The sequence below is a fragment of the Osmerus mordax genome, chromosome 11 (assembly GCF_038355195.1).
Source record: "Osmerus mordax isolate fOsmMor3 chromosome 11, fOsmMor3.pri, whole genome shotgun sequence".
Lineage (NCBI taxonomy): Eukaryota > Metazoa > Chordata > Actinopteri > Osmeriformes > Osmeridae > Osmerus > Osmerus mordax.
The window spans coordinates 15,948,507-15,975,944 of record NC_090060.1 but is presented as its reverse complement, the minus strand read 5'-3'; the positions used below and the strand labels follow the sequence as shown (position 1 = coordinate 15,975,944).

The 27,438-nt window shown below is 48.6% G+C and overlaps 2 protein-coding genes across 4 annotated transcripts in view; one reads left to right on the top strand and one right to left on the bottom strand.

Moving 5' to 3' along the window:
- Positions 1 to 19,826, bottom strand: part of dync2h1 (dynein cytoplasmic 2 heavy chain 1) — a 43,867-nt gene extending 24,041 nt beyond the window's left edge. The window contains exons 1-38 of the mRNA XM_067245679.1: positions 19,695 to 19,826; positions 18,993 to 19,185; positions 18,740 to 18,910; positions 18,339 to 18,471; positions 18,098 to 18,216; positions 17,846 to 17,990; positions 16,623 to 16,855; positions 16,283 to 16,417; positions 16,014 to 16,127; positions 14,963 to 15,074; positions 13,428 to 13,552; positions 13,104 to 13,279; positions 12,472 to 12,667; positions 11,811 to 11,906; positions 11,430 to 11,591; positions 11,230 to 11,328; positions 10,976 to 11,115; positions 10,461 to 10,689; positions 9,823 to 9,950; positions 9,469 to 9,584; positions 9,116 to 9,243; positions 8,732 to 8,881; positions 8,430 to 8,635; positions 7,984 to 8,139; positions 7,064 to 7,178; positions 5,247 to 5,417; positions 4,994 to 5,152; positions 4,715 to 4,783; positions 4,482 to 4,636; positions 3,989 to 4,121; positions 3,517 to 3,634; positions 3,275 to 3,387; positions 3,073 to 3,186; positions 2,572 to 2,722; positions 1,363 to 1,568; positions 781 to 963; positions 463 to 645; positions 72 to 295 (exon numbers count right to left, since the gene is read on the bottom strand). Coding sequence (XP_067101780.1) covers positions 72 to 295; positions 463 to 645; positions 781 to 963; positions 1,363 to 1,568; positions 2,572 to 2,722; positions 3,073 to 3,186; positions 3,275 to 3,387; positions 3,517 to 3,634; positions 3,989 to 4,121; positions 4,482 to 4,636; positions 4,715 to 4,783; positions 4,994 to 5,152; positions 5,247 to 5,417; positions 7,064 to 7,178; positions 7,984 to 8,139; positions 8,430 to 8,635; positions 8,732 to 8,881; positions 9,116 to 9,243; positions 9,469 to 9,584; positions 9,823 to 9,950; positions 10,461 to 10,689; positions 10,976 to 11,115; positions 11,230 to 11,328; positions 11,430 to 11,591; positions 11,811 to 11,906; positions 12,472 to 12,667; positions 13,104 to 13,279; positions 13,428 to 13,552; positions 14,963 to 15,074; positions 16,014 to 16,127; positions 16,283 to 16,417; positions 16,623 to 16,855; positions 17,846 to 17,990; positions 18,098 to 18,216; positions 18,339 to 18,471; positions 18,740 to 18,910; positions 18,993 to 19,175 — 5,546 coding nt within the window. The 5' untranslated portion in view covers positions 19,176 to 19,185; positions 19,695 to 19,826. The remainder of the gene's footprint in view (positions 1 to 71; positions 296 to 462; positions 646 to 780; positions 964 to 1,362; positions 1,569 to 2,571; positions 2,723 to 3,072; positions 3,187 to 3,274; positions 3,388 to 3,516; positions 3,635 to 3,988; positions 4,122 to 4,481; positions 4,637 to 4,714; positions 4,784 to 4,993; positions 5,153 to 5,246; positions 5,418 to 7,063; positions 7,179 to 7,983; positions 8,140 to 8,429; positions 8,636 to 8,731; positions 8,882 to 9,115; positions 9,244 to 9,468; positions 9,585 to 9,822; positions 9,951 to 10,460; positions 10,690 to 10,975; positions 11,116 to 11,229; positions 11,329 to 11,429; positions 11,592 to 11,810; positions 11,907 to 12,471; positions 12,668 to 13,103; positions 13,280 to 13,427; positions 13,553 to 14,962; positions 15,075 to 16,013; positions 16,128 to 16,282; positions 16,418 to 16,622; positions 16,856 to 17,845; positions 17,991 to 18,097; positions 18,217 to 18,338; positions 18,472 to 18,739; positions 18,911 to 18,992; positions 19,186 to 19,694) is intronic.
- Positions 19,827 to 22,246: 2,420 nt separating this feature from the next.
- Positions 22,247 to 26,877, top strand: LOC136951713 (uncharacterized). 3 transcript variants are annotated; one of them, XM_067246284.1, is made up of 7 exons: positions 22,247 to 22,402; positions 22,885 to 22,941; positions 23,557 to 23,600; positions 24,095 to 24,415; positions 25,101 to 25,418; positions 25,610 to 25,689; positions 25,854 to 26,877. In XM_067246284.1, the coding sequence occupies exons 1-7, from the start codon at positions 22,389 to 22,391 to the stop codon at positions 25,974 to 25,976; spliced, it is 957 nt and encodes a 318-aa protein (XP_067102385.1). In that variant the 5' UTR covers positions 22,247 to 22,388; the 3' UTR covers positions 25,977 to 26,877. The 3 variants fall into 3 exon arrangements, with proteins under 3 accessions (XP_067102385.1, XP_067102387.1, XP_067102386.1); XM_067246286.1 differs by having other exon boundaries at positions 25,610 to 25,700; XM_067246285.1 differs by lacking the exon at positions 22,885 to 22,941.
- The last annotated feature ends 561 nt before the right edge of the window (positions 26,878 to 27,438 follow it).

The following is a 27,438-nucleotide window of genomic DNA, read 5'->3' as shown; positions in this document are numbered from 1 at the left end:
TAACTCTAAAGACACAACACGACATGTTTCTCCATACACGCCACACGCACACGCGACACACACGCACACACCTGGACAGGTTAAAGATGGCGACCAGCTTGCACCCCAGGACCTTCCCCTCCTTGAAGCCCTCGGAGTAGAGGATGACCTCTGCGATGAGCTCGTTGTCCGGCCGGCTCATGGCCACGGGACGGAAGAGCTGCTTCAGGTTGTCCGGAAGCTTCTGTCTGCCCCCGTAGCCCTTTCCTGCTGGGTTCAGGGTGATGAACACCCCTGAGTTAGGGTCCAGCTCCACCTGGTGGAGGGAGGGGGCGGTGGAGAAAGGGACAGAGGGGAGAGGAGGAGGGAAGAAAAGGGGAAAAGGGAAGGGATGGAGAAAGGACAGTTAATCCATTAAAGGGACTCAACAAAGTTGATCTTCAGGGTGTGAGTGTGAGTGTGTGTGTGTGTGTGTGTCCCCACCTCCTTGCCCAGCAGTTCACAGCTGTGTGTGTGGTTCTTCAGAGAGTTCTGGATGGCCTGGATCTGCATGGACACTGCTGAGAGCACTGCCTCCTCCAGGCGGTTGAACTCATCGAAGCAGCCCCACGCGCCGCACTTCACCAGCCCCACGAAGATACGGCCCATGGACTTCACATCGATCCCCTGGATGGGCACACAAACGCAGAAACATGATCATCTAGTTTTCCCCTCTATCTTTGGAAGTGTGCTTCTATCTGTGTGCCCAGTGTGTATGTGTGCATGTGCGTGTGTGTGCGTGTCGTGTGTGTGTGCGTGTACCTCGTCACAGTTGAAGACCAGTACTTGTCGTCCGAAGAGACCCCCCAGGGCTTTGACAGACTCGGTCTTGCCCGTGCCGGCGGGCCCGTAAGGGTTGCCCCCCAGGCCCATGTTCATGGCCTGGGTCAGGGTCAGGTAGCACTTGTCTGTCAGGGGGGTGTGCACCAGCTTAGCTGCATTCCCCTGGGACGGACAGATGGATGGAGGAGCGGGTGAGAGATGGTGGATGACAGGGGGGGTGAGTATGGCTTTGCAGAGGGACTGCAGTACAGAGAGCAGCAGAGCTAGCTGGTATCTGGGTGAGCAGCGCCCCCGTGTGGAGAGAAACAGCTAGCTCAGATTAGCTTCTTCCCAGTTCCTCATTAGTAATTATGTTGACTTGAGTATTTTGGCAGAAAATATATTGGGTGTGTGCCTGTGTGAGTGAGTGTGTGTGTGTGCCTGTGCCCGTGTGTGTGTGTATGTGTGCCTGTGTGTGTGTGTATGTGTGCCTGTGTGTGTGTGTATGTGTGCCTGTGTGTGTGTGTGTGTGCCTGTGTGTGAGTGTGTGTGAGTGTGTGTGAGTTCCCTCCAGCCGGTCACCTGGTACTCGTAGGTGTAGCTGAAGGAGGCCTCCACCATGTGGAGGAGGCAGTGTTTGTCCTGGCCCAGGTAGAAGCGTAGCTGCCTCCTCCAGGCCCAGGCCTCAGGGCTGCTCACCCCGGCCCGGCCCAGCTCCCTCACCACGCTGATGTTGTGGATCACGTCCAGGATCAGGGCCTTCAGCTTCAGCTGCAACACGCTGGCTTCTGTGGGAAGGAAGGGTGCTGGGTGAGGAGCTGTGGCTGGCTGGACGAGGGGTCTGGGGCCCACAGTGCTGGGTGAGGACCTGTGGCTGGCTGCACCAAGCGTCTGGGGCCCACAGTGCTGGGTGAGGACCTGGGGCTGGATAATGGGCATTTTCGGTATTGGCATTTATAATGGCCGATAATGAATATTAATGTTTTTTTAAGGACTTGAAGTTTCATATCTTAAGTTTGTATTTTTATACATTTTATTTATCAGAAACTGCATTAACATATTATTTTAGTGAGGAAATAATAACAGGAGTCAGATGGCTGAGCAGTTAGCTACGGCCGATACCGATATTTGTATCGGTATCGGCCGATACAAAAAACATGTATTAAAAATCCTTTATCGGTCGGGCTCTAGTATAGAGGATATAGACTTCCTTACTAAAGCATTATAGTCTACGGAGAGGAAGAAGATTACCACGACGATTGCGTATTTCCGGTCAAAAATACGGAAGTTGTGTGAAAGGTCTAGAGCCTGTCATGCATCCATGCTAAAATGTGATTGGAAAATCCTAGCACATTTTCAGGAAGATTTTTTCCTGGAAATGCCATCGGTTTCACAACAGCAAAAGACCCGCCTATTCTTGTGGCTGATGTCGATTGTGGTACTTGGATGTAAACAATAGAGGGGAAAGTCCAGCAATTTTCCCTCAATTATTTATAATATCTTATTGTTCATTCTGGAGATCTGCTGTCATTTCGAAACTTAAACTCCCTATAGAAGAGTATCAGAGGACACATCTTCAAATCTTAAACTTGCATATACTTTCATGATTGTTTGTAAAATTACCAAAATCTACACAAACTCCTGATTATTACAAAGAAAAGGTTTGACAGCTTGAGGGGAATCCCCTAAAACAAGAGCAGCATCCTGAAACAGGATGTCCCCATGGGCCCTCTCCCTTGACACTGCTTACTGTGTACACACCCACACACACACACACACACACACACAGACCTGTGTTAGTGGCGTCCTCTGAGCTGGTGTCCACGCTGGTGTAGTGTTCCAGCTTGGCAGCCAGCTCCAGCTCCAGCTGCTGCAGACTCTGCTGCCTCAGAGCCCTCTCCACATCCTCAGTGAACTGGATCTGCTCAGCCAGGCACAGGATCTGTACCGCAGGCACACGGGAGGCACATACCAGTCACACAGGAGTCATCTGGGACTCACTTAGAAGAGTCACACAGGAGTCATTCAGGAGACACACAGGAGTCACACAGGAGACACACAGGACTCCCCAATTAGGAGTCGTTCAGGGGTGAGGAGTCATTCAGGAGTCACACAGGACTCCCCAATTAGGAGTCGTTCAGGGGCGAGGAATCATTCAGGAGTCATTCAGGAGTCACACAGGACTCCCCAGTTAGGAGTCGTTCAGGGGCGAGGAGTCATTCAGGAGTCACACACGACTCCCAAGTTAGGAGTCGTTCAGGGGTTAGGAGTTCCACAGGGGTCAGGAGGTACCTGGGAGGGGTAGCGTGAGGGGTCCACCGCCCCCTTCTTCCCCGCAGACACGCACTCAAACAGCAGGTGCTTCAGAGTGTTCTTCATCTCAGACGCCAGCTCGCTCAGCCACACCTGCGGAGCACACACACACAGTGTTGCAGTCCTGCAGCATTCAGCAGCAGACAGCTCACTATATGAAGCAGCCCCCAGCCCTGCTCACCTCCACGTGGCTGGAGATGCGGATGAGGTTCCGGAGAGGCACCACCTCCCCCTCCAGGGAGCGCATGGCCACCATGTGCTGGCCCTGCTCGTCAAACTCCACACTGTTGATCCCTTCACAGGAAAACACACACACACACATAAACCCAAATCTATCCCTCTACACCCATTTGTCCAACCATCTATACCTCGATCACTTCCATCTATTGAGGCAGATACACTAGTTGTGTGTGTGTGTCTCACCAGCGAAGAGCTTCTTGAGGTGGGACTGTATGACAGTTGGGTTGGTGGCCTGACCCAGGATCTCCAGCAGGTCGTCATCCCCTATGAAGTAGAACCTGGGGAACGCAGAACGCTTCTCCTACACACACACACACACACACACTCAGATGGGTCAGATGGCTGAGCGGTTAGGGAATCGGGCTATTAATCAGAAGGTTGCCGGTTCGATTCCTGGCCGTGAAAAATTACATTGTGTCCTTGGGCAAGGCACTTCACCCTACTTGCCTCGGGGGAATGTCCCTGTACTTACTGTAAGTCGCTCTGGATAAGAGCATCTGCTAAATGACTAAATGTTAATGTAATGAATTCATACTTCTGAAATAACTTTGCGCATTGGTATCTATTCTGCTTGTTATTCCCATTTAGGTGACAGATGAAGAGTGACTGTGTGTGTGTGTGTGTGTGTGTGTGTGTGAGTGAAGAGCATTCTTACTTCCAGAAACTCGTTGAGTGATTTCTGGCAGCGCTGTAGCTGGTCTAGAATGGAGACCAGGGAGTTCCTGATCCCAGCACGAGAACACAGAGACACCACTCTGCTGTCTCTGTGGACATCAGCCATGATGGACCTGCACACACACACACACACACACAGTGTGAACACACACACACACACACACAGTGTGAACACACACACACACACACACAGTGTGAACACACACACACACACAGTGTGAACACACACACACACAGTGTGAACACACACACACACACAGTGTGAACACACACACACACACAGTGTGAACACACACACACACACACACACAGTGTGAACACACACACACACACAGTGTGAACACACACACACACACACACAGTGTGAACACACACACATACACACACACACACAATGTGAACACACACACACACACTCGCCACCATCAAACAGACACGTGCCTGGACACACAGTAGAGGGTGGGTGTGTGTACCTGAAGTCCTCGTCGACGCGTTTGAAGCGGGCCTGCTCGCGGGGCAGCGCCCCTCGTCCGAAGATGGGCTCCAGGTACACCCACCTCCTCTGGATGGCGTTCAGGTTGACCAGGTACTCATCCAGGTCAGACAGACGCACCTCCCACAGACTCACCTGGGGACACAGGGAGGGTCAGGGTGGTGTGTGTGGTGTGTGTGGTGTGGTGTGGTGTGTGTGTGTGTGTGGCCTCACCTTGTCCTGGAAGCCCTTGTAGTATGGAGAGTCTTTGAGAGACTGCAGCAGGCATCTGTTATCTCCAACCTGAACCAGGAAGCAGGAAGTGAATACACCCTGAACACAGCAGCAGCAGCAGCTCCCTCCCCCTCTCCCCCCTCCCTCCCTCCCTCCCTCCCTCCCTCCCTCCCTCCCTCCCTCCCTCCCTCCCTCCCTCTCTCTCTCCCCCTGCTGTGTGTACTGACAATCACACACCTGACAAACTGCCGTGCTAGAGGGGGTGTGTTGGTGCTGTACCTGATTAACGATGTCCTTCCAGTCCTTGATGAGAGTGAAAGTGTGTGTGCTGCTGTCTGTGTACTCAGTAAGGGTGAAGGCGGCTCCAGCCCCCCACAGGTCCAGCTCTCTCAGAGCCTCCCTGATGGTCACCTCAGCCTGGGCCCGGCTGTTCAGGTCCTGCTCACACACGGGGGGGGGGGGGGGGGGGGGGGGTGTCACTGCATGTGTGTTTTTGAGAAGGTGTATGTGCGTAGCGTGTGTGTGTGTGTACCTTGAGCTCCAGGGCCTTGTCAGTGATGGTGCTGGCCACGCTGAGCAGGTCTGAGAAGGTGAGTCTCTCCAGGGTGGTTCCCCTGGGCAGGCCCAGCAGTCTGAACAGGTCCAGCCAGTGGTCCTGGGAGAGGTGCTCCCCACGCACGTACTTCAGCACCGGGATCACGCTCTGTACACACACACACACGCGCACGCGCACGCACACACACACACACGCACGCACGCACACACACGCACGCACGCACGCACACACACACACACACATACTTGAATTTCTCATGGCCCCTGTCCATGACATTCAACATTCAACTGTATTGCATGTTAAGAAATATGTATGTAATTCCAAAGAAAATTCAGTGTCCATACAAACACGCAACAGACATACATTTCTGTATACATACTGTATATACATATATAAATATAACTCCACAGACTGTTTAGTGGCTATTTGACAGCACAGTGTGAAAAAGAGGCAGTTGATGGTTATGTAAGTAAAAAAGCCCTGGAAAGCCCAGCCCCCCCATACTGGGCCTACCCCAGGTTCACTTGTGGAAGAACTAGGGATGCACCAATACCATTTTTTAAGGACGGAGTACGAGTACCGATATTTCTTCTCTGGTACTCGCCGATAACGATAACGATAACGATACCGATACCGATACATTTAGAATTTTTGGGGGGGTGATGTGGCAGTTTTACAACCTCAACACAGTGAGACTAATGAATGTAGGACAGCTTATTTATTATTACTCGAATGAAAAAAGTATTATTTTTATGTGCTTATCACAAACTTAAAGCACACATTTCAGTGAGTGTCCAATAGGCTTCAAAGGGCATAATTACCTGTAAGAAAGGCTGGTGAGATCAGCCAATAGGAGACCGAATACACTTGTCAGACTTTTATCAGTTAGAGTTATTAAATGACGGTTGGTCTTCTGCAGTTAAAGTTTTCTTTTATGCTCGCAGTGAGCAATCTTTAATTTAGTGAAATGCGGTGCGTTCATGATAAAAGTAAGTTGGTTGTTGTTCTTAGTCCTCGGATTGTTTAACCTTATTTAATTCTGTAAAGTTTATCAATAGTCTATGTAGCGGTCGGAGAATTGTGTATACTGTTATTTATTTTCTACATACATTAGCATTGTCATAATAAAAGGAGGTATCGGTCTTTGGTATCGGGGTATTTTTACGAGTACAAGTACATGAGCCTGGTATCGGTGCATCCCTAGTAAGAACGGTCTGCCACCATGTGCTGTCTGCTTATCCTACTTGCATCCTAGTTCACTTTTTATGACTTCCAATCAACAATGTAACGTTCATGTAGGTTTATGTCATGTAGCTGGGCCATAATGAGTGCTGTGTTGTGGGGCGGCTCAGTGACCTGAGGCTGGGACCAGCTGGCTGAGGGGCTCATCAGTTTCCCCTCTGTGCAGTTCACCACTTGATTCAAATTCAAAAAGTGAATTCAAAAGTGTGAATCGGCCTAACTCAGCTACATACTGAGAGATACATTCTGTGCCACTCTCTCCTCTCTCTTTCCCAGTGTCTCTCATCCGTTCTCCCCCCCTCTCCCCCCTCTCCCCCCTCTCTCCCCCCTCCTCCTCCCCTCTTTCTCCACCCCCCCCTCCCCTCCGCTCTCTCTCCCCCCTCTCTCCCCCTCTCCCCCCCCTCCTCCTCCTCTCTTTCTCCAACCCCCTCCCCTCTGCTCTCTCCCCCCCTCCCCCCCTCCTCCTCCACTCTTTCTCCACCCCCTCCCCCCCTCTCTCTCTCTCTTCCCCCCCTCCCCCCTCTCTCTCTCTCTCTCTCTCTCTCTCTCACCTTGTACTTGTCCACCTCTCCCTGCAGTTTGACAGACATGCTGGTGTGTTGCTCCAGCTTCCTCAGTCGGTCCTGCCACATGAAGAGAAACTCCTCAAACAGGTATGTCCTACTCCTGCAAAACACACACACACACACACATTTACAGCTGGGAATCAAACGTAAATTAAATGAGACACGCCTCGGCCTGTCAGAGAGAAAGCCCCCGCCACACCTCCACCTGCTGAGACATCTCCCACACACACACACACCTCCACCTGCTGAGACATCTCCCACACACACACCTCCACCTGCTGAGACATCTCCCACACACACACCTCCACCTGCTGAGACATCTCCCACACACACACACCTCCACCTGCTGAGACATCTCCCACACACACACACCTCCACCTGCTGAGACAGCTCCCACACACACACCTCCACCTGCTGAGACATCTCCCACACACACACACCTCCACCTGCTGAGACATCTCCCACACACACACACCTCCACCTGCTGAGACATCTCCCACACACACACACACCTCCACCTGCTGAGACATCTCCCACACACACACCTCCACCTGCTGAGACATCTCCCACACACACACCTCCACCTGCTGAGACATCTCCCACACACACACACCTCCACCTGCTGAGACATCTCCCACACACACACACCTCCACCTGCTGAGACATCTCCCACACACACACCTCCACCTGCTGAGACATCTCCCACACACACACACACCTCCACCTGCTGAGACATCTCCCACACACACACACACACACCTCCACCTGCTGAGACATCTCCCACACACACACCTCCACGGAACAGAAACGTAACCTCCCACTGATACAGGGTCTCTCATCCGCCTGTCTGGACACAGTGGCACCTGAGTGAGAGGGGTCCTGGTGCTTGGAGCAGCGTCCTGTACCTGAAGGTGATCCAGTCCTCCTGGGCCTTCTCCTGGAAGCCCTGGTGCCACTCCTCGTACAGGGACCACATGCTGGAGCACTGCTCCATGTCCTGCAGGATCTCCTGGGCCAGGGACAGGTCTGGGGTCTCCACGTCAAAGTGACGACAGTCCTCACTGGCACGGGCACAGTGATGCGTTACTGTTAGACAGAGTGTGTGTGTCGTGTGTGTGCCGGTTCGATTCCCAGCCGTGCTAAATGACGTTGTGTCCTTGGGCAAGGCACTTCACCCTACTTGCCTCGAGGGGAATGTCCCTGTACTTACTGTAAGTCGCTCTGGATAAGAGCGTCTGCTAAATGACTAAATGTAAATGTGTGTGAGCAGGTGTGTGTGTGTTCAGGTGTGTATGAGTGTGTGTCTGTATGTGTGTGTGTGTGTGTGTATGTGTGTGTGTGTGTGACCTACAGCAGACGAGTGCGGGTGAGCTCCAGCTCCTGGAACTCTTGCTTCTTGTCCTGGATGGTCTGGACACAGGCCAGCAGGGCGGCGTGGTCGCCCGTCTCCAGCGCCTCGTCCCTGGGCTTCAGCTGGTCCCAGCGGGCCCTGAACCTCTCCAGCTCCAGCCTGTACGCCTGGATACGGCTCTCAGCATTACTCTTCATCACCTCCACCTAGACGAGAGAGAGGGAGAGGGAGAAAAAGAAAGAGTGTGAGTATGTCTGTGTGTCTGGGAGTGTGTGTGTGTGTGTGTGTGCGTGTGTGTGTACCTGTTCTCTGATCATGAGTTGGTGGCTCTCCATGACCAGCTCCAGTTTGTCCCACCTGGCCCTCAGGGTGGAGAGGGAGTCCAGACCTCCTCCTGCTACCGCCCGCAGCAGACGGTTCTTCTCCTCCGCAGCCTGAAACAGCGGCAGGATCTACACACACACAGACATATATGATATATATATACACACACACAGACATATATGATATATATATACACACACACAGACATATATGATATATATATACACACACACAGACATATATGATATATATATTTATATCTATATATATATATACACACACACAGGCATCTATATATACACACACACAGGCATCTACGTATGAGCGTGTGACTCGTGTACGGTGTGTGCTGACTGTCTTACGTCGGGCTTGCGGGCCTGAACGAGGCTGTGTCTGGCGTTAGCCTCCCCGATCTCCTGGATGCTCTCGGGCCTGGTGGAGAGAGCCTCCATGGCCTCGCTCACAAAGCTGTCGATGTCCTGGGTGTGGCCTGACAGGGGGGGCGAGAGCAGAGGGAAAGTCGACAACAGTGACTTAGGGAAGTGGGAAACGATACAGAGAAAAAGAAGAGTAAAATACAAACTCATGCAAACAAAACAGAAAAAGGGAAGTTAGTCATTCTGGACCCAGTTAGTTCGCCCACTGGTTGAACTATGACTCAGTCACATCAGAATGTTTCTGTTCTCTGTTTGTCTGTCTGTTTCGGTCTGTTTACCTTGTATGGACTTCCTGAGTGACATCAGCAGAGCGTCAAACAGACTCTGGATGAGGTCATCTATCACAGCCTTCACTGGCTCACAGTTGACCGTGATACAGTCCACCTTCTCCACACTAGGAACGAGGGGAGGAGGGAGGGAGGGAAAGAGAGATTGAGGAGAGAGAGGTGGAGAGAAATGGAGAGAGAGGGGGTGAGAGAGGTGATGGGGCACTGTTAGAGCAGGGACAGAATCATGTACTGGACAGTAAGATCAAAAGCAGGTCTAACAAGTTGGTGTTGAACAGTGAGCCTGAAGGCCCTACATCCTACCCTGGCTCCCTGGCTCAAAGGCCCCAGCTAGGAGGCTTGTACCTGGGCAGGCGTTCTGACTCCTTCCCCCTGGCTTTCAGGGCCTTGAAGTTCCTCTCCCAGTCCTGCACTGAGTGGAGGTGCTTCTCCACGAGGGCCTCTATGTCCACCTGGCCCAGTACCACCCACTCCTAAACACACACACACACACACACACACAAAACATGAGGCTGTGAGTAGGATGACAGAAACTATGGTAAGCCACAAGCATTCTGAGATTCTGAGACAGCAGGAAGCAGATATTGTTGTTATGAGCAGATTGGGTTTCGCTACTACAGCTTTGATATGCTTGACAGCCCAGCACAGTGACAACACACCCTGGGGGAAGGACAATAAAAAACACATGAATACAAACAGCAGCCAGCAGCGTGAGAAAACACCCCCAGGCCACAACATGCCCCGCCGAATGAATCAGCCATTTGCATGATCTGCATGTGTGCGTCATCTCTCGTCATCGAGGAATGAATGCACGGCTGACCACCCTTGAGCGAAGCAGCTCCCTCCAACTAACACGAGCCGAGATCGCCTCTGAACGCTGTGAGGCGTGGCCCACTTAATCCCCTCTACCCTGAACCCACTGGCTAACGGCAAGTGTCGCCCCGCCCCCCCCACCCCCCCCCACGCCCCCCCCCACCCCCGACCTTGAACTTGTCCTGCACGGCCAGCAGTCCGGCGAAGAGCTCCTCGGCCTTGCCGAAGATGGTGAGGAAGCCCCTGGCGTTCCTGTCGATCATCACCCCGAAGATGAGCTCCTCGCCCTGGGCGCTGACCCCCTTGAACTGGCTGGGGATGGAGATGAAGCGCTTCATCTCCCGGAAGTAGCGCGCACGCACTTCCTCGTACGGGGGTCGGAACTGCAGGCGGCCCTGTCTGGGAAGGGGGGGATTTCTGTAACAATAGGATACTGAGGGCATTACCCATGAGAGGGTGTGGTATAGTATATTTCCTTTGAATCATGTGTATCTCACATAACTAAGAGGTTTCACACATTAATCATCAACAAATGATGGCAACCAGCCAAACACGTTTTCAGATCAAAACTAAACGTTACTTAAAACTAGTTATCTGATGATGCCAAGGAACACAAGACCGCAACAGAGAGAAAGAGAAAGAAATAAAGGAAAGAAACAGTGAGTGAGAAGGAGATGGTATCTACTTGAATGTGAGGTCTATGTTGATGTCAGGCAGGTTCTTGTTGAGAGCCTCCAGGCCAGTCTGGTACTGGTGCTCCAAGGCCTTGTACAGCTGGTGGTTCCAGTGCTGCTTCCACGCACGCATGTCCCCCGGACTGAACCCCTGCTCTCACACACACACACACACACACCAACATCAATGCCTGAACAGGTTATGGAAGACAGCACTTGTAAATCTTCTCCCTCCTCCTCTCCTCTGTCCCGTCTCTGTGGTTACCTGGGCCTCCAGCGTGGCAAAGCCGGTGCGTAGCTCCTGCAGGCCGTCCTTCCAACGCTGCTGCTGCCTCAGCAGGTCCACGTTCATCAGGCTCACCACCTGACACACACACACAGTACAGAGAGTCAGGAGGACGCTTCTACCATCACCCAATGTGTGTAAAGAAACCCAGAAGGCAGATGGAAACAGGAAGTGCGCACCTTCTCTGTGAAGTCCGTGTGCCACCTGCGTAGCTTCCTGTTCTCGGTGGAGAGTCTCTCTGCTGAAGACTGCAGCTTGGCGATGTACACCTCCAGCTCTTTGGGGTTGTCCCAGGTGATGTGGAGCTTCCCTCCGGACTCTCTGGACTGAGAACGAGGGTTCTGCTGCTCACAGAACACACACAGAACCAGTGAGAACGCACACAGAACCAGTGAGAACGCACACAGAACCAGTGAGAAAGCGCACAGAACCAGTGAGAACACACACAGAACCAGTGAGAAAGCACACAGAACCAGTGAGAACACACACAGAACCAGTGAGAACACACACATAACCAGTGAGAACGCACAGAAGAAGATTTATGAGAGTGCTGCTGGTACCTTGATGACCTGCTCGAAGGCCAGGGCGTGGTTCAGCATCATGGGTCTCTGGGAGGGAATCATCTGCTGGTCAATAGTGTTGTAGAAGTGGGCCACCTGAAAACACAAAACAGGGCATCTGTCTTTTACTCTGCGTCAGGGCTCCAAATGAACTGTGTCCCGTCTTCCTGGGGACGATGAAAAAGATGTCTGGTTCAGTTCAACACAGACTTTGGGAAGACTGTGGGACGATAGACCATAACAATCTAAAATACACACATCAGTGGTTCAACACGCTTAAACACAAGGCAGGTGAAACATATCACATTTAGCTCTAGCTTAAAATTCCTTAAACCATGAACAATTTATTCACATTACAAGCGGTGCTATGTGTTTAAAGTTCCCTTTAGAAACCGTTTTTACTACAGCCAGACCAACAATTGTGTTAGCCCCACAATGAAACAAGCAAGACAATTGTTTATGTATTCACATTGAAATTCAGACACTGATTTGAGGATTACTGAAATACACTGATTTATGGATTACTGAAATAGTGTTGCAAATAACCTAGACCCTGTCCAAGGATCCTTAGGAGGCCTTTGTTTGAATGAACCTTGGAGAAATAATGAATGGAAATACTTACTAAATAGAATGTGTATGTGTGTGTGCGCGTGTGGCTTGCCTGTTTGAGGATGAGGGCCTGGGTGTAGAACTTGTCAGCGGTGCTGGCGGCCTGCTGGATCTTGGCTGGGACGGCGAGGCCCAGGGCGGCCAGCTGCCTCACCTCCCTGAGCAGAGTCAGCAGCCTCTCCGAGTACTGGATCTTCAGCTTGCCGTCCACGTGGTCCAGCTCCATCACCCGGCTGCTGGCCTGCAGACTGGGAAGGCAGGGGGTCAGAGGGGAGCCATGGGCAGGCATACTGAGGTGGGGTCAGAGGGGGAGCCATGGGCAGGCATACTGAGGTGGGGTCAGAGGGGAGCCATGGGCAGGCATACTGAGGTGGGGTCAGAGGGGAGCCATGGGCAGGCATAGTGAGGTGGGGTCAGAGGGGGAGCCATGGGTGGGGTCAGGGGGGGGGGGCACACAACCTGTTGTTTGTTCAAAGTTATAAAAGTAACAGGTGCAGTTTTGAACCTATTAGCTGAGAATTTGTAGCCACCTGCAAGCGCTTATTTGAAAAAAATAAAGAAGAAGACGTGGTCTGTTAGGAAGATTGACTCAACCGCATTTAAACCTAGAGGTCCCTTGATCCAGAGCCGTAGCTACTTCACAGACGTTCCTGCCCGGGGAGAGGGTGACTGTGCTGGGCGTACCTGATGCCTGCCTTGGGGTCAGACAGACCTGAGAGGACATCCCTGGACCAGTCCTCAAACTGCTCCTGCTCGTAGGACCGCAGAACCTCCAGCAGGTCGTCACAGAAGCGCAGGAAGGAGCGCGACCCAGACAGGTCAGACAGCAGGGCCTGCGCTATCCTGATGGAGTCCTCCACCTGAGAGAGCGACACACACACACAGGCACACGCACAGACAGAAACACACACACACACACCAACACGTCAGAGAAATCATGACCAAGAAAATGGTGGTCAAGCTAAAGGCCAGCCACAACTCAACACCCAGTTTGAGACGCGCGCACACCTTGTGCGTGAGCTGGCGGACCCAGACGATGTTGTTGACCACTTCTGGAAGGTTCCTTCCTGCCAACGGGCCACACTTTTCCCCCGGGGCGCCATGGCAACGGCTCTCAAAATCCGTCCGCAGTCCTGTTGGTCCAAAGAGGGCGAGGCATTAGGTGTTGGGTAATGTGGTGTTGGGGAAATAGGGTGAAATATGACATTAGGTCTTCAGTGCTGGGTGGTAGGGTGATGGGTAATGTGTTGGGTAATGTAGTGTTAGGGTGATGGGTAGTGTAGTGTTCAGTGCTGGGTGTTAGGGTGATGGGTAGTGTAGTGTTCAGTGCTGGGTGTTAGGGTGATGGGTAGTGTAGTGTTCAGTGCTGGGTGTCAGGGTGATGGGTAGTGTAGTGTTCAGTGCTGGGTGTTAGGGTGATGGGTAGTGTAGTGTTCAGTGCTGGGTGTTAGGGTGATGGGTAGTGTAGTGTTCAGTGCTGGGTGTTAGGGTGATGGGTAGTGTAGTGTTCAGTGCTGGGTGTTAGGGTGATGGGTAGTGTAGTGTTCAGTGCTGGGTGTTAGGGTGATGGGTAGTGTAGTGTTCAGTGCTGGGTGTTAGGGTGATGGGTAGTGTAGTTTTCAGTGCTGGGTGTTAGGGTGATGGGTAGTGTAGTGTTCAGTGCTGGGTGTTAGGGTGATGGGTAGTGTAGTGTTCAGTGCTGGGTGTTAGGGTGATGGGTAGTGTAGTGTTCAGTGCTGGGTGTTAGGGTGATGGGTAGTGTAGTGTTCAGTGCTGGGTGTTAGGGTGATGGGTAGTGTAGTGTTCAGTGCTGGGTGTTAGGGTGATGGGTAGTGTAGTGTTCAGTGCTGGGTGTTAGGGTGATGGGTAGTGTAGTGTTCAGTGCTGGGTGTTAGGGTGATGGGTAGTGTAGTGTTCAGTGCTGGGTGTTAGGGTGATGGGTAGTGTAGTGTTCAGTGCTGGGTGTTAGGGTGATGGGTAGTGTAGTGTTCAGTGCTGGGTGTTAGGGTGATGGGTAGTGTAGTGTTCAGTGCTGGGTGTTAGGGTGATGGGTAGTGTAGTGTTCAGTGCTGGGTGTTAGGGTGATGGGTAGTGTAGTGTTCAGTGCTGGGTGTTAGGGTGATGGGTAGTGTAGTGTTCAGTGCTGGGTGTTAGGGTGATGGGTAGTGTAGTGTTCAGTGCTGGGTGTTAGGGTGATGGGTAGTGTAGTGTTCAGTGCTGGGTGTTAGGGTGATGGGTAGTGTAGTGTTCAGTGCTGGGTGTTAGGGTGATGGGTAGTGTAGTGTTCAGTGCTGGGTGTTAGGGTGATGGGTAGTGTAGTGTTCAGTGCTGGGTGTTAGGGTGATGGGTAGTGTAGTGTTCAGTGCTGGGTGTTAGGGTGATGGGTAGTGTAGTGTTCAGTGCTGGGTGTTAGGGTGATGGGTAGTGTAGTGTTCAGTGCTGGGTGTTAGGGTGATGGGTAGTGTAGTGTTCAGTGCTGGGTGTTAGGGTGATGGGTAGTGTAGTGTTCAGTGCTGGGTGTTAGGGTGATGGTTTAGATGTACCCTTGTTGTACTCCAGCAGTCTGGCCAGCATGGTTTCTCTCTCTGGCTGCAGCTCTCTGCTCACGCTGGGTCGTCGGATCAGCTCTCTGTGCTTCTGGAACACCTGCAGCAGCTTCACACGCCAGGCCACAGCACCCACACGTTTACATCCAGCCATCAAACGCTCACACAACCACATCTGACACTGGCTTGATACAATGATATGAGGCATGGAATACATAGAAGATCATTTCTAAAGCAGCAATTTCCCCAACCGTTTCCCATTTCGCGGCTCACTTGCATAGCTCAAATATTACCAACACACAAATAATACCAACACGTTAACCCCCCCAACCGAGTCCCCTTCTGTCCTGCCGCAAGGCATGCTGTTGCGAATACAACATAAAAACTACATTTCCCATTAACGAGTAGTTTGAACCATTGACTGTAAAAACAAGGTTTGAACCCATCCACCACCGAGGACCTAATTCGGATCAGTACAGAGGGGCCCTCCCTGGAAATTCTAGATTTACATTTACATTTAGTCATTTAGCAGATGCTCTTATCCAGAGCGACTTACAGTAAGTACAGGGACATTCCCCCCGAGGCAAGTAGGGTGAAGTGCCTTGCCCAAGGACACAACTTCATTTTGCACGGCAGGGAATCGAACCAGCAACCTTCTTATTAATAGCCCAATTCCCTAACTGCTCAGCCACCTGACCCCCTCTAAATATACATTTACAGATGCCTCTAAATGTGCTGAAAACTGTCTGTGAGCAGGGAAAAGATCAAGACGCCCATGATACAAATCTTGGCCAAGTCAGTCAGTTTGAAACAATGTTACAATGAATTAAAAAAAAAAGTAATAAAGGAATAAGTAATGAATAAATAAGTAACCAATCCTGTTTCCGGTCAACGTTGTGTAATTCATTAAATAGTCTAATAATGATGCAATGTTTAAAGTTTTTAGAAACAGAAACTGACTGTGCCCCCAAATTTTTGTCTGTGCCCCTAAACTGTTTCACTTGAGAGGACATGTACTCCTGCAACAAACAAAAAGTTACACTTGTACCTGGTGTGGGTTTTCTTGTACGTCAGCGATGTAGCTCTTTAGTCTGTCCGCAACTTCCTGTTCGGCGGGGGCCACAGCCCGCTCAAACTGACTCACTGCCGCCCTCCACAGAGGCTACACAGGGACACATGTACATCCTGTCACACACAGACATGACCACACACGCATGCTCATATAACCACACACACACACAGAAGGGTCTGCTACCTCAGTGTAGGACAGGGACAAATGTATATCCTGTCACACACACACACAGAAGGCTGTACTACCTCAGTGTAGGGGTTGTAGTGTAGTGGGTTGAGGCCAGAGAAGGACTGGAACACTCGAGCTGGGGTGAGGGCCTGCTGGGTTCCTGCTGGCAGCAGACGTAGCATCTTCTCATGCACCGTGCGCAGACTCACAACCTGACACACACCCACACGTAAGCACACATGTCAATACTTTCCAAAGGTTCAACAACTTCAAGGTCAGTGTTGAGGAAGTGTAACTTCACCAGCTAATTCCGTGGAATATGGAAATGAGGAAATTTCCATTTTTTGGTAGAAAACAAGAAAAACAGTCAGTCGAACTATGTTCGCGAGAGACTGTCAGAGCGCTTGGGGCACTGACCTCCTCCAGCCTCTGGGACAGGCAGTGGAGGGCCTGGGGCCGGTGCTGCTCGCCCCTCCAGGGATGAGGGGCGTACCTCTTCCACACCTGTCCAGTCAGGTGCTCGCAGGCCGACACCCACTGCTCACAGATCGCCACGGCAACCCTCAGGCTCTCTCTCACGGAGGTGAAGGGCTCCTCAAAGAGCCTGAGACTGCTCAGTTTCTTCTGGACGTACCTGCCCAGCGCTCCCCCTGGCACACCAGGAAGCACACACACAAAATACTCACACCTAATTGGGAGTCAGGTGGCTGAGCGGTTAGGGAATTGGGCTAGTAATCTGAAGGTTGCTGGTTTGTTTCCCAGCTGTGACACATGACGTTGTGTCCTTGGGCAAGGCACTTCACCCTACTTGCCTCGGGGGGAATGTCCCTGTACTTACTGTAAGTTGCTCTGGATAAGAGCGTCTGCTAAATGACTAAATGTAAAATGTAAATTTAATTGGGCAATCCAGTGCATAATTTAACCTCCAATCTTTTATATCAATTTAGTTTAATGAGAGGAATGTAACTAAGTTTGCATACGTATATGTTTTGCACCGCAGGAGACAGGAACCCCCCCATGACGCATTTGCACTAAGAAATTCACATCCGAGTATCGGTTCCCTGTTTGTGCTTCTGTGGCTTGATTATCTCAAGAATCAAGCAGAACCAAGTGCTGTATGAAGTCGAGAACTGGATGGTGTATTGCTCAGGACCAAAGGACGTGCAGTGAGGAATGTGCAGGGTGGAAATTCAACTGATTTTGCATTAAATCTGTTTGTTTTAACCAACATTATGCTGCAGGATATTTTTCAACTACATTTAAGTTCCCTGTTATAGGCTAACCTGCAATTTTGCTAATTTCCAGTTTATTCTCATAAATTACCGTTAATTCCCATATATTCCCATGAAAAGTTTCTATCTTTGAAAATTTCTGGAATTCTGCAACCTTATAGGGAGTCAGGTGGCTGAGCGGTGAGGGAGTCGGACTAGTAATCCGAAGGTTGCCAGTTCGATTCCCGGTCATGCCAACTGACGTTGTGTCCTTGGGCAAGGCACTTCACCCTACTTGCCTCGGGGGAATGTCCCCGTATTTACTGTAAGTCGCTCTGGATAAGAGCGTCTGCTAAATGACTAAATGTAAAATGTAAATGTATTCAGAGTGAACTGCCTCCATGCGTGAGTGTAACTGAGTGCACGTACCAATGACATCCATGAGTCTGAGCATGCGGGCCTCTGGGTAGGGGTCATGGTCGGTCTGCTTCCAAAGGTCATCCAGCATTTCTCTGCTCACCTCCACCAGCTCTACAGCATCAGCTAGAGACACACCCTCCAGACCAGCATACTCCTGGTACAGGGAAAAAGAGAGCGAGAGCGAGAGAGAGAATAAAGTTTGTGTGATTTGACATATGCACATATAAAGAAGACAGAAGATTGTGATCTGTATCTAGGTACCTTCTGTATGGGTTTGAAGAGGTCAGAGAAGTGTGCAGCTCTCTCTCTCACACTGCTCCTCTCTCCAGACTCACAGAGATCAGCCCAGTACTGGAACTCATCCACAGGGGTAAGGATCCCTGCACGGGACCAAACCCAAACAGCAAAGGAGACAGCGTCAGTGACTTGACACACAACAACATTCTGCGTGTGTGCGTGACTGTGTGTATCTATGTCTGTACGGGCTTATGTGTCCCCCCACCCAACACATCCTCTTCCTGGTTGCTCCTCTTGGCTGAGTGCTGAGAGCCTCGAACCACCGAACCCAGGCCCTGCTCCAGCTCGTTCAGCAGACTGGCCAGTTTGGGATCAAAGGCAGAGCTCCACCGCTCATCCTGAGGGAGCAGGAGGTAACACAGTCAAAGCATGCTCCAAACAAGTGTGATGGCTGAGCGGTTAGGGAGTCGGGCTATTAATCAGAAGGTTGTTGGTTCAATTCCCGGCCGTGCAAAAATGATGTTGTGTCCTTGGGCAAGGCACTTCACCCTAATTGACCCTACTTGCCTCAGGGGAATGTCCCTGTATTAACTGTAAGTCTGCTAAATGACTAAATGTAACACCAACTCCTAGGCCGAGAGATCGACTCAGGAGAGCCACACTAACCTTGAGCAGCACCGGGGCAAAGACTTGCTTGACTGCCTGATAGAGAGTGCTGATGGGAGATTCCAACATGGACGACACCAGCAGGTTCTGGTGCAGGTTCTCCGCTGTTATGACAGTGGGCCGTAGCTTGAAAAACACCAGCACCTTCTCATTGCTGTCCCCAGCCTCAATCTGGAGTGAAAAGGTTTAGAATGTACTAATACCTACAACAAAGTCGACATCATACCGTACTCTACACCAATAGGAGTGTCACCTTATTTGACAAGAGCAAGTCACTCCCATGTTTGCTGACTGCAAGGAGGAATTCGTTGCCATCATCCAAAAAGTTGCTGAGCTCCTGAGAGTCGGCAAGTGAAGATGACGGCTTCAGAGCATAGAAGTTCCCGGTTGTGGTCAGGATGAATTGCTTGCGGACGTCATCTGAACAGTCGGGCATTTTTTCAGACCTTTTCAAGTTCAATGATGGTTAAATGATTATGAACTCAACTTGGAACAGACAAAAACATGACAGATTGACACAAATATGGTCAGATGTAGCTGTCTAAAACACACAACGCACGTCGTTTTTTTCATTAACTTTAGCTAGCTACGTTTGTATAGGTTATGAGGCACCCTACTCCTCTGGCTAGTTTACCATGACCTGCTGTACAGTGTGGGTAGCTGAAGTTTGTTAGCTAGCTAGCCCACGACCACTTCATAATACCTCACACAACCACCGTGGGTCTGGCACACAACTTCTATTTACTGGAGCAAGAAAACACTACTTATATAAATAGCTGTTTATAGCTCGCTAGATATTTTCCCTGATAGAGATAAGAGGCTGTCAGACTGTAGTAGTGCGTATACTGTAGGACGCGTTAGTTTGCAAACCTGGGACAGACAAGCGCGACCTGGCCAGCTAGCTCCCTAGGCTAGTTATAGTTAGCCAGCGTTAGCCAGTTAGCTAAATACTTACAAGCTAACATAGGTAGATTAGACAGATGCTCTCATAAGACGTCCATATGAATGTTCTGAATTGTATAGAGTATGTTTCCAGTAGATCGAAGAGATATGACCGTGATTTTATCAATGCTAAACTGGATTGCCCATATCACTGCGATTAGTTGTAAGCTGTTGTAACGTAGTTGCCATTGCAACTAGATAAAGTGCGTAGGCGACCTTACAGTACGTAAAATACGTAGATGTTACGTACGTTAGGACCCATGGTCACGTGAATGTTTTTTTTTAAATATCGAAGCACGTTCAGTGGCAGCTTGACGTAGAGACTGGTGTCGGTGAATGATGACAGTCAGACCAGATGACAGTCTTTCAATTGTGCTAAATAAGCACACAGCGACAGACTTCCCCTATGGTTAGGTGTCCTCCAAAAACACCACAAAACCTCTTATTGTATTCCTTGTAGCTTCCTCCAAAAAGCTGCCTAACTCTTCCACCCCCTAACCTATGGACCTACCCACTAGGACGGACATTTTCCCAAATCAAATTAGTCATAAACTAATCATAACACATAACCATTAAAAAAAGCAAAACCAAAATAAAAAACTCTGTATGTGCAGATCCTTCCCCCAAGGTCACAGGCAGCATTACAATAATATCTTCCCTCAGCGTGCTATACGCGTAGCCTAACATTACTTTGAGATCGCTGTGTCATGGAATTAGTTTCACAGAGGTCTGCTTCCACACACATCTTCAGCTGTAACCTAGTAACCTAGTAACCCCTACATGATTCTGCAGCTGTGCACTCCAGCAAATAGGATGATGTCATTGAAGGACGAATAGGCCTAAAACCATTTTAACAAAACAAAATATTCAATCAATATGTCATTTTCAGCATTTCCCTTTTTAGGGAACTATCATATTGGTGTGGGTTGACTGTGGCTACAGCAAGATAAGCTCCATCTCTCTCTCTAACTTTCAGCCCAGGCAAAGTTGAGAGTAGCCTATCCCTTTTTTTATAAATGTGAGGTGGCTTCATAAAATCCCCTCCATTTACTGTAAATGTCTTTATTATTTAGCAGTAGTTGATCGGTTGCTATGGTTTCAGACCTCCTCCCAACACATTACTGTCAACAACTGTTCCTTGTTTGTTTTGGTATGTGGGTATGTGGGCTGGTGAAAGGGGATTTTGGATTTCAATTTACAGACAGGTAGCATGGTTCTGTTTGTCTCACTGATCAAAAGTAGCCTACATGTCTCCACCACAGAATACATACATAATATGATATATCCGCCTTAGACTTCGCGAAAAAGAAAGGTTCCCCACACGATCACATTCTTTGAACAGATTCTTCAGTGATTAGGTGATTTTTTTTTTTAGGCATGTGCCTGAGTGGTAATGAGGCTAGGCCTACTTTTTTGTAACTGACTGTTATGTTTTACTGTTATCTCCACCCTGGTATCCGAATCAATCAATCAGACGAGTTTGAAAGATACAGAGAAATTAGTGTGGCATTGAAACCATATAGTACGTCCCTTTGTCTGTTGGACAGTCTAAGATTAATAGGTCACAGAGGGCGTGTGGGGGGAATTCTGAATTGAATCACTGTATTGCCTACTAGACTATAATCTGTGGTTAAAGTAACCATAAAAAAATCATTCATCAGCTTTGCCATACACACAGCCACCCACAATATGATTACATATGGGAGATATACTTTCTTTGAGTAACTCAAAGAACAAATAAATCGAGTAAGAAAATCGACTTTAAAAATAAGTTACTTATAGGCTACCAGGGCTCTCAAGTCTCACGCATTCGCCGCGAGATTCGCGCATTTCAGCCATTTCTCACGCTCTCACGCAACATCTTGTGTTTCTCACGCATTTCAAACAAGAAGTAGCCTGTCCCGCTATACAATTAAAGGTGCTGTAAAGGAAATTCCATGATTTGCTTATCAGTACATTATACACTGTGAAATGAGTTGCTGAAAGCATGTGCAAAGCTCTAAAACTTTGTCGCACTGAAATGTGGAGTTAGACCGTTGAACAGTTTCTCACCCTTTTTCAGCTCAGGTTTTATTTAGGCGGGGCAAAACCCAATTAACCTATCTATGTCACAGCCACCTGTCAGATCACTGACGGTTTATATATCCTGCATTCTGTTACTCAGTTGGTATGATGCAAAGACAAAGTAATTAACACATAAAACACTCAGAGACTGCAGGTTGGTCTGTTCTGATATCTGCAGCTGATTAAGCTAATTGCTGTTGTTGCTAAATTCGCTAAATTCGAGGGGGCGGAGCTTCAGCTCCTTCATGTCCACCCACTAATTTAACATGTTTGTCGGTGGGGGTTTTTTCATTCGAATTTGGATGGGTAGTTAACGACACATTCTTCTGTGGTGTAATGAACTTAAAACAAATTTTCAGTTCTGCTTTACAGCCACTTTAATGAACGAATAGGCTACAGTGTTAAATGGCAATCAGAAAGTCACCAATAGGTCCCGTGGAAGTACGTCACCTGGGAAATCCCTTTAGCTCATGTTTGGGAGCATTGCAGTTCTGGCATCAGTATGCATAGGTTATCAGAAACAAAGCCTTGTCCTCGCATTACCTACAAGGTAGCTTTTAGAAAATTATGGTAATCGATACATTTAATGTAGCCTACTTTTACACAAGGAAGTAATGCCAGTCTAATACAACAGGTTTCGGTTATGTCTATGCTACGGTAAGTAATACTGGATTTTCTGGATGTGCTTTTTTTTCTTCTTTTAACAGAATGGGACGATTTATAAGTTAAAACAATAATCTATACAAAAATATAGGCCTACTATAGACTAGCAAAGTATTATAGAAAGTCACGCAGTTTCCTATAATTGCTTGAGGACAGTCCAGATACTATAGTACTTTACTATACTGGTGTTGCACGGACATTTCGGTACTTTTAGATACTATAGAAAAAAGAAAAAAATATATAGAAAAAAATAAAACGGTTCGGTATTAGAATTTCCCAATGTTCAGTAGGCTACTTAGATCAAACGGGATTCCGAAGTCTACTGTGTTACTTTGCCTACAGAGCCAAGACTAATGGCAAACCCATGGATATTACGAAACCTATTTGTAAAAGCTGTTACAGTGGCTGTTTATCAATCCGAAGAACGCTAAGAACAGAGAAAAACGTGGATTGATAAACAGCCTGTGTCTTGACAGAGGAAATACTTCTAACCTCGCTAAGGACGTCGTCGGTGACACTACCTACACGCTAGGGTAAACAACAGGTTAGCGAATACGCTAGCCAGCTGGTTGGGTGAACTACGTAGCCTGTGTGTCAGGCCGTAATTGTATCGTAAATAGCATGACAAGCAAGCATATTAGAAAACGTGAATTTCAAAACGACAAATGTATTAAGCTACAGTTAGTTTGGGTTCTCGTTTTGGTGCTTTTTTTGTTGTTGTGGAAATGGCTTGTTGGTAGAATCATTGTCCATTAATTGTATATAGTTGGAAAGTTCCCTTAACTTCTCAGCGTGAGAAATGGTTGAAATTAGTGCGAAATACAAGGTGTTGCTTGAGAAATAGTTGACACGCATTTCAACTATTTCTCGCAACTATTTCTGTGTGATGTTGTGGTGTTAGAGCAAATGCGTGAGACTTGAGAGCCCTAGCCTACTATATAATACATAATTGTCTCCGATGCTTACGTTAATATGCAGTGATTAATGACAGAACAATGTTATTAAAGCATGGCTCTAGTTTCCTTTATGCTTATCCTATAGTAGAAAAGCCGAGAATCCGTAATCACTGTTTTGACTGGGAGTGTAAAGTAAATGCAAATGTCACATTCAATCCCCACCCCTTTTCTTTCTTATGTTTACTTTCGTAGATACCTCGTCGTGTTACTTCTGGGGTGTCGACTTTGTACGGGTGGTAAGTCATGTAGCTAACAACCAACTACTGTATAGCTATCACCTCTGTCATAACTGTACAACTAATTGTGTGGGTGTGTGTGGAGAGTGACAGAGATAGAGGAAGAGATAGAGAGAGGGAAAGACAGTTCTTATCTCTTCTGATAGGCTAACACCTGTTGTGATGTCACTGAGTTACTGAAGGAAGAAAAAGCATTCTTTTAAATAAAGGTCAAAAAAAGTGCGTGGAGAGCTAAATCAATGTTATACAGATCCCTTCAAAGAGATGTCTCTGCTGCTCTCACTCCATAACTACTGTCAGCTGGTGGTGCCAGTTACCCCATCCACACTATTTCACTGATTAACCAGCCCTCTACGTCACACCTTGATGTGCTTGGAGGGCTTTGTGGTCAGTGAATGGATTATTCTGTAGTTTTGGGTAGGATGCCTGTTTTTCCCCCATCCTTAACCCCAACCTGTAATCTTTAACCTTTACCCCCCTGACCTCTCTCACAGGTGATGCTCGGGATTCCAAGGTGATCCATGGAGTGGTCGGCGGGGAGGTGACCTTCAGGTGCATCTCCGACCCTAAGGAGCCCCTGAACTGTGTGTACTTCAACAAGATTATCTCCCTGAAGCCGGAATTCATTAACGGGTATCACCAGACAATGAAGCCGAATATTGAGAAGCAGTTCTACAATCGCACGCACGTCAACGCAGGCCAGAGGGCGATGACCATGTTGGACGTCCAACCCACAGACGAGGGGGTTTATCAGTGCCAGATCGAATACAACAACAAACGCAGGACAGAAGAGTACATGAACCTCACTGTCACAGGTGGGTACTCAGATTCACTTTGAAGATGGGGAGTCAGGTGGCTGAGCGGTGAGGGAGTCGGACTAGTAATCCGAAGGTTGCCAGTTCGATTCCCGGTCATGCCAACTAACGTTGTGTCCTTGGGCAAGGCACTTCACCCTGCTTGCCTCGGGGGAATGTCCCTGTACTTACTGTAAGTCGCTCTGGATAAGAGCGTCTGCTAAATGACTAAATGTAAATGTAAGATAACCATGATGTTACAGGGGCTCCTGTTTGGGAGTAGAGTGTGAAAGGATGTAGGCATGTGGGGAAATAGATGGTTCACTGCTTCATCAAACTGAACACTGTGACCTTTTTTTAAATAACAAACCGTTCTGAGCTGAAACAAAATCCCCACTTTGCAAACAATGAGGCTTTCTATCTCAAGGGGAATACCCCTGGGTAGAAGCTTAATGATGTTACACTTTCTTTGCTAATGTTCTGAGCCTGCATGGGGGGGGGAGAAGTTGTTTAGCCAGTTTGTACTCTCAGCCTTGTTAAGGAAGTAAAACTCACAAGCATGTCTCCTTAATTGACTTCCTTTCTATCTTTCACCGTCCATCTCTCGTTCTCAATACCTCCGTAACATCTCTCCCTTTCATCCACCTTTCTATCCTACTCCCTTCTCTCTTCTCTCACTTCTGTTTCTCTCCCTCTCTTTTATCAGCCAATTACAGCAAACCAGTTTCATCAGTTGTCTGTCGGGAGCATGACAAGAGTCACCATGGTTACGGGAACCAAGGCAGCAACTCGGATTGTATTGCGACGTGCTCCTGCCATGGGGGCTATCCACGCCACGAGGTAGAGTGGAACAGCAACCTCTCTCTGGACCAGACCTGGGCTGTGGTTCTACCTGGAAACTGGAGCCAGGACCGAGAGACCAAGTTGTTCAACATCACCAGTACTCTGGTGTTCAACTGCACCACCGACCTGCAGTATCTCTCCTGCAAATGTGGCGGTGCCACTTCTCAAAAGCTCTCGGTTTGTGAGTAGCCTGTTACTCGTTCAGCGACCAAGTACGGGAACCAGTACATTTGTTTTGAAAAGATTGTACCGATGATCGTTAGTGTTGAACTACTAACTGAAATGGGTCTTGGCACAAATGTGCTGAGGGAGCGAATGAAATCATTGTGAGATTGTAAACGCTTTTGTGTGTTTTTCCCTTTCTGTCTATAGGCACAGATGACTCTTCTCTTAAAACGGTGATAGTTGTAGCAGTCTGCTTCATCATGATCCTGGGGATTATCGGATTATATGTGTATATCAGGTAGATTGTCCACCAAGTGAACCATTTCACCTTTTGGCAAGTTAGCTGAGACTCACAGTGTATAATGTAGTAGCCAGCGTTTCTGCTCTTCCTGCCATCTCAATCTGTTCCTTCACACCTCTCCTCGTCCTTTTCCCCTCCCTGCGTTTTAAGATCACGGTGGTCAGCCTGCCAAAGAAGCAGAGGGGGACTGTAGACGGACACAGCTGGACGGCCATCAGTGGAGCTTCTGTCCAGAACGAGGATTATTCTGTGTTTTTACACACATACTGTTGAATTGTCCTTTGGTACCCAGTACTTTATGTGCACTGTTGGCCGTTGAACAGACCCCTGTCTGTGAAGGAGGCCTGCCTGTTAAGAATGGAGCAAAGGGAGAAAGTAAACCAGGTCTGTCTGTAGATTACTTGGAATCTCTCTGATGTACATGTCCAGTACAACTGTGAAGCTAGTCCTATCGATGGTAGTATAGGTGACACTCAGGGGTACTATTGTTAATGTGACTTAGTTTAGGTTATATTTAAGCGTTACATTCGGAGAGACAATCGAGGATCATCCAATGGCTGCTATCTGGTCTTGCATTTTACTGTAATACAAATTGTGAATACTGTGATGTTGTTTGCCAGTACGTTCCATTCCATTGGCATGCTGCTTCACACTGCACACAGGAGGTCCTGGGTTCAATTCCACTATGGGGCACGTCAGTGCTTTCTGTGTGGAGTTTGGGAGTCAGGTGGCTGAGCGGTTAGGGAATCGGGCTAGTAATCTGAAGGTTGCCAGTTCGATTCCCGGCAGTGCCAAATGACGTTGTGTCCTTGGGCAAGGACCCTACATTCACCCTACTTGCCTCGGGGGAATGTCCCTGTACTTACTGTAAGTCGCTCTGGATAAGAGCGTCTGCTAAAAAGACTAAATGTAAATGTTTGCATGTTCTCCTTCGGCTCACGAAGGATCCCTCCCTAAAGAGCCCCAATATACAAACATGCGTATAAGTTATGAAAGGAATCTCTTCTGATTTAAAGCAGGAAATCAGCACTGAAATGTAATTTTGTATTAAATATTACATTTAAATGTATTTATATAAGATGTTTTTGTTAACTATTTTTGGAAACTGTATCATACTAACATTTTTATTTAAGATATCTCTAAATAAAAGGTGTACATTTATGTACTCAAACAACTCGTTAATCGTCTTGTGCTTATTTGTGCCTTTTCTCATATTACAGTACCTTCCCTACCTCACATCTCATACAAAATTCTATCACAGTTCGTTCTCACTGTGATAGAGCGTTGTGCATGTTGTCATCAATACCACTACAGACCACAAGATGTCGCTCTAACACCACAACATCACTGTCACATCACAGTGACTGACTACAGGTAATGATTACTAGTAGTCCATTTTATATGACTGTAAATCGAAGATGGTCAACAATAGGTGACGCGTGGCAGAGGAGAGGATGAGAGGAGCGGAAACGAGAAGCAGAAGCAAGACTTGACCCTCTCCGTTTGGCAGTTGGAGTTGGAAAGAGGAATTTCTGTCTGGCACAACACATTCTGTTTACATTTAGTCATTTAGCAGACGCGCTTATCCAGAGCGACTTACAGTAAGTACAGGGACATTCCCCCCGAGGCAAGTAGGGTGAAGTGCCTTGCCCAAGTGTTTACCCAAACCCAGGGTCTACTGGCCATTCTCTCAGTGGAGATGAACCAGAGAGACCTCTGCTACTCTCTCTGCTGT

What these genes read in the sequence shown, in the direction of transcription:
- LOC136951713 (XM_067246284.1), top strand. An exon ending in CATGAACCTCACTGTCACAG is followed by an intron (nt 24,416 to 25,100) that starts GTGGGTACTCAG and finishes CTCTTTTATCAG; the next exon opens with CCAATTACAGCAAACCAGTT. An exon ending in TTCTCAAAAGCTCTCGGTTT is followed by an intron (nt 25,419 to 25,609) that starts GTGAGTAGCCTG and finishes TTCTGTCTATAG; the next exon opens with GCACAGATGACTCTTCTCTT.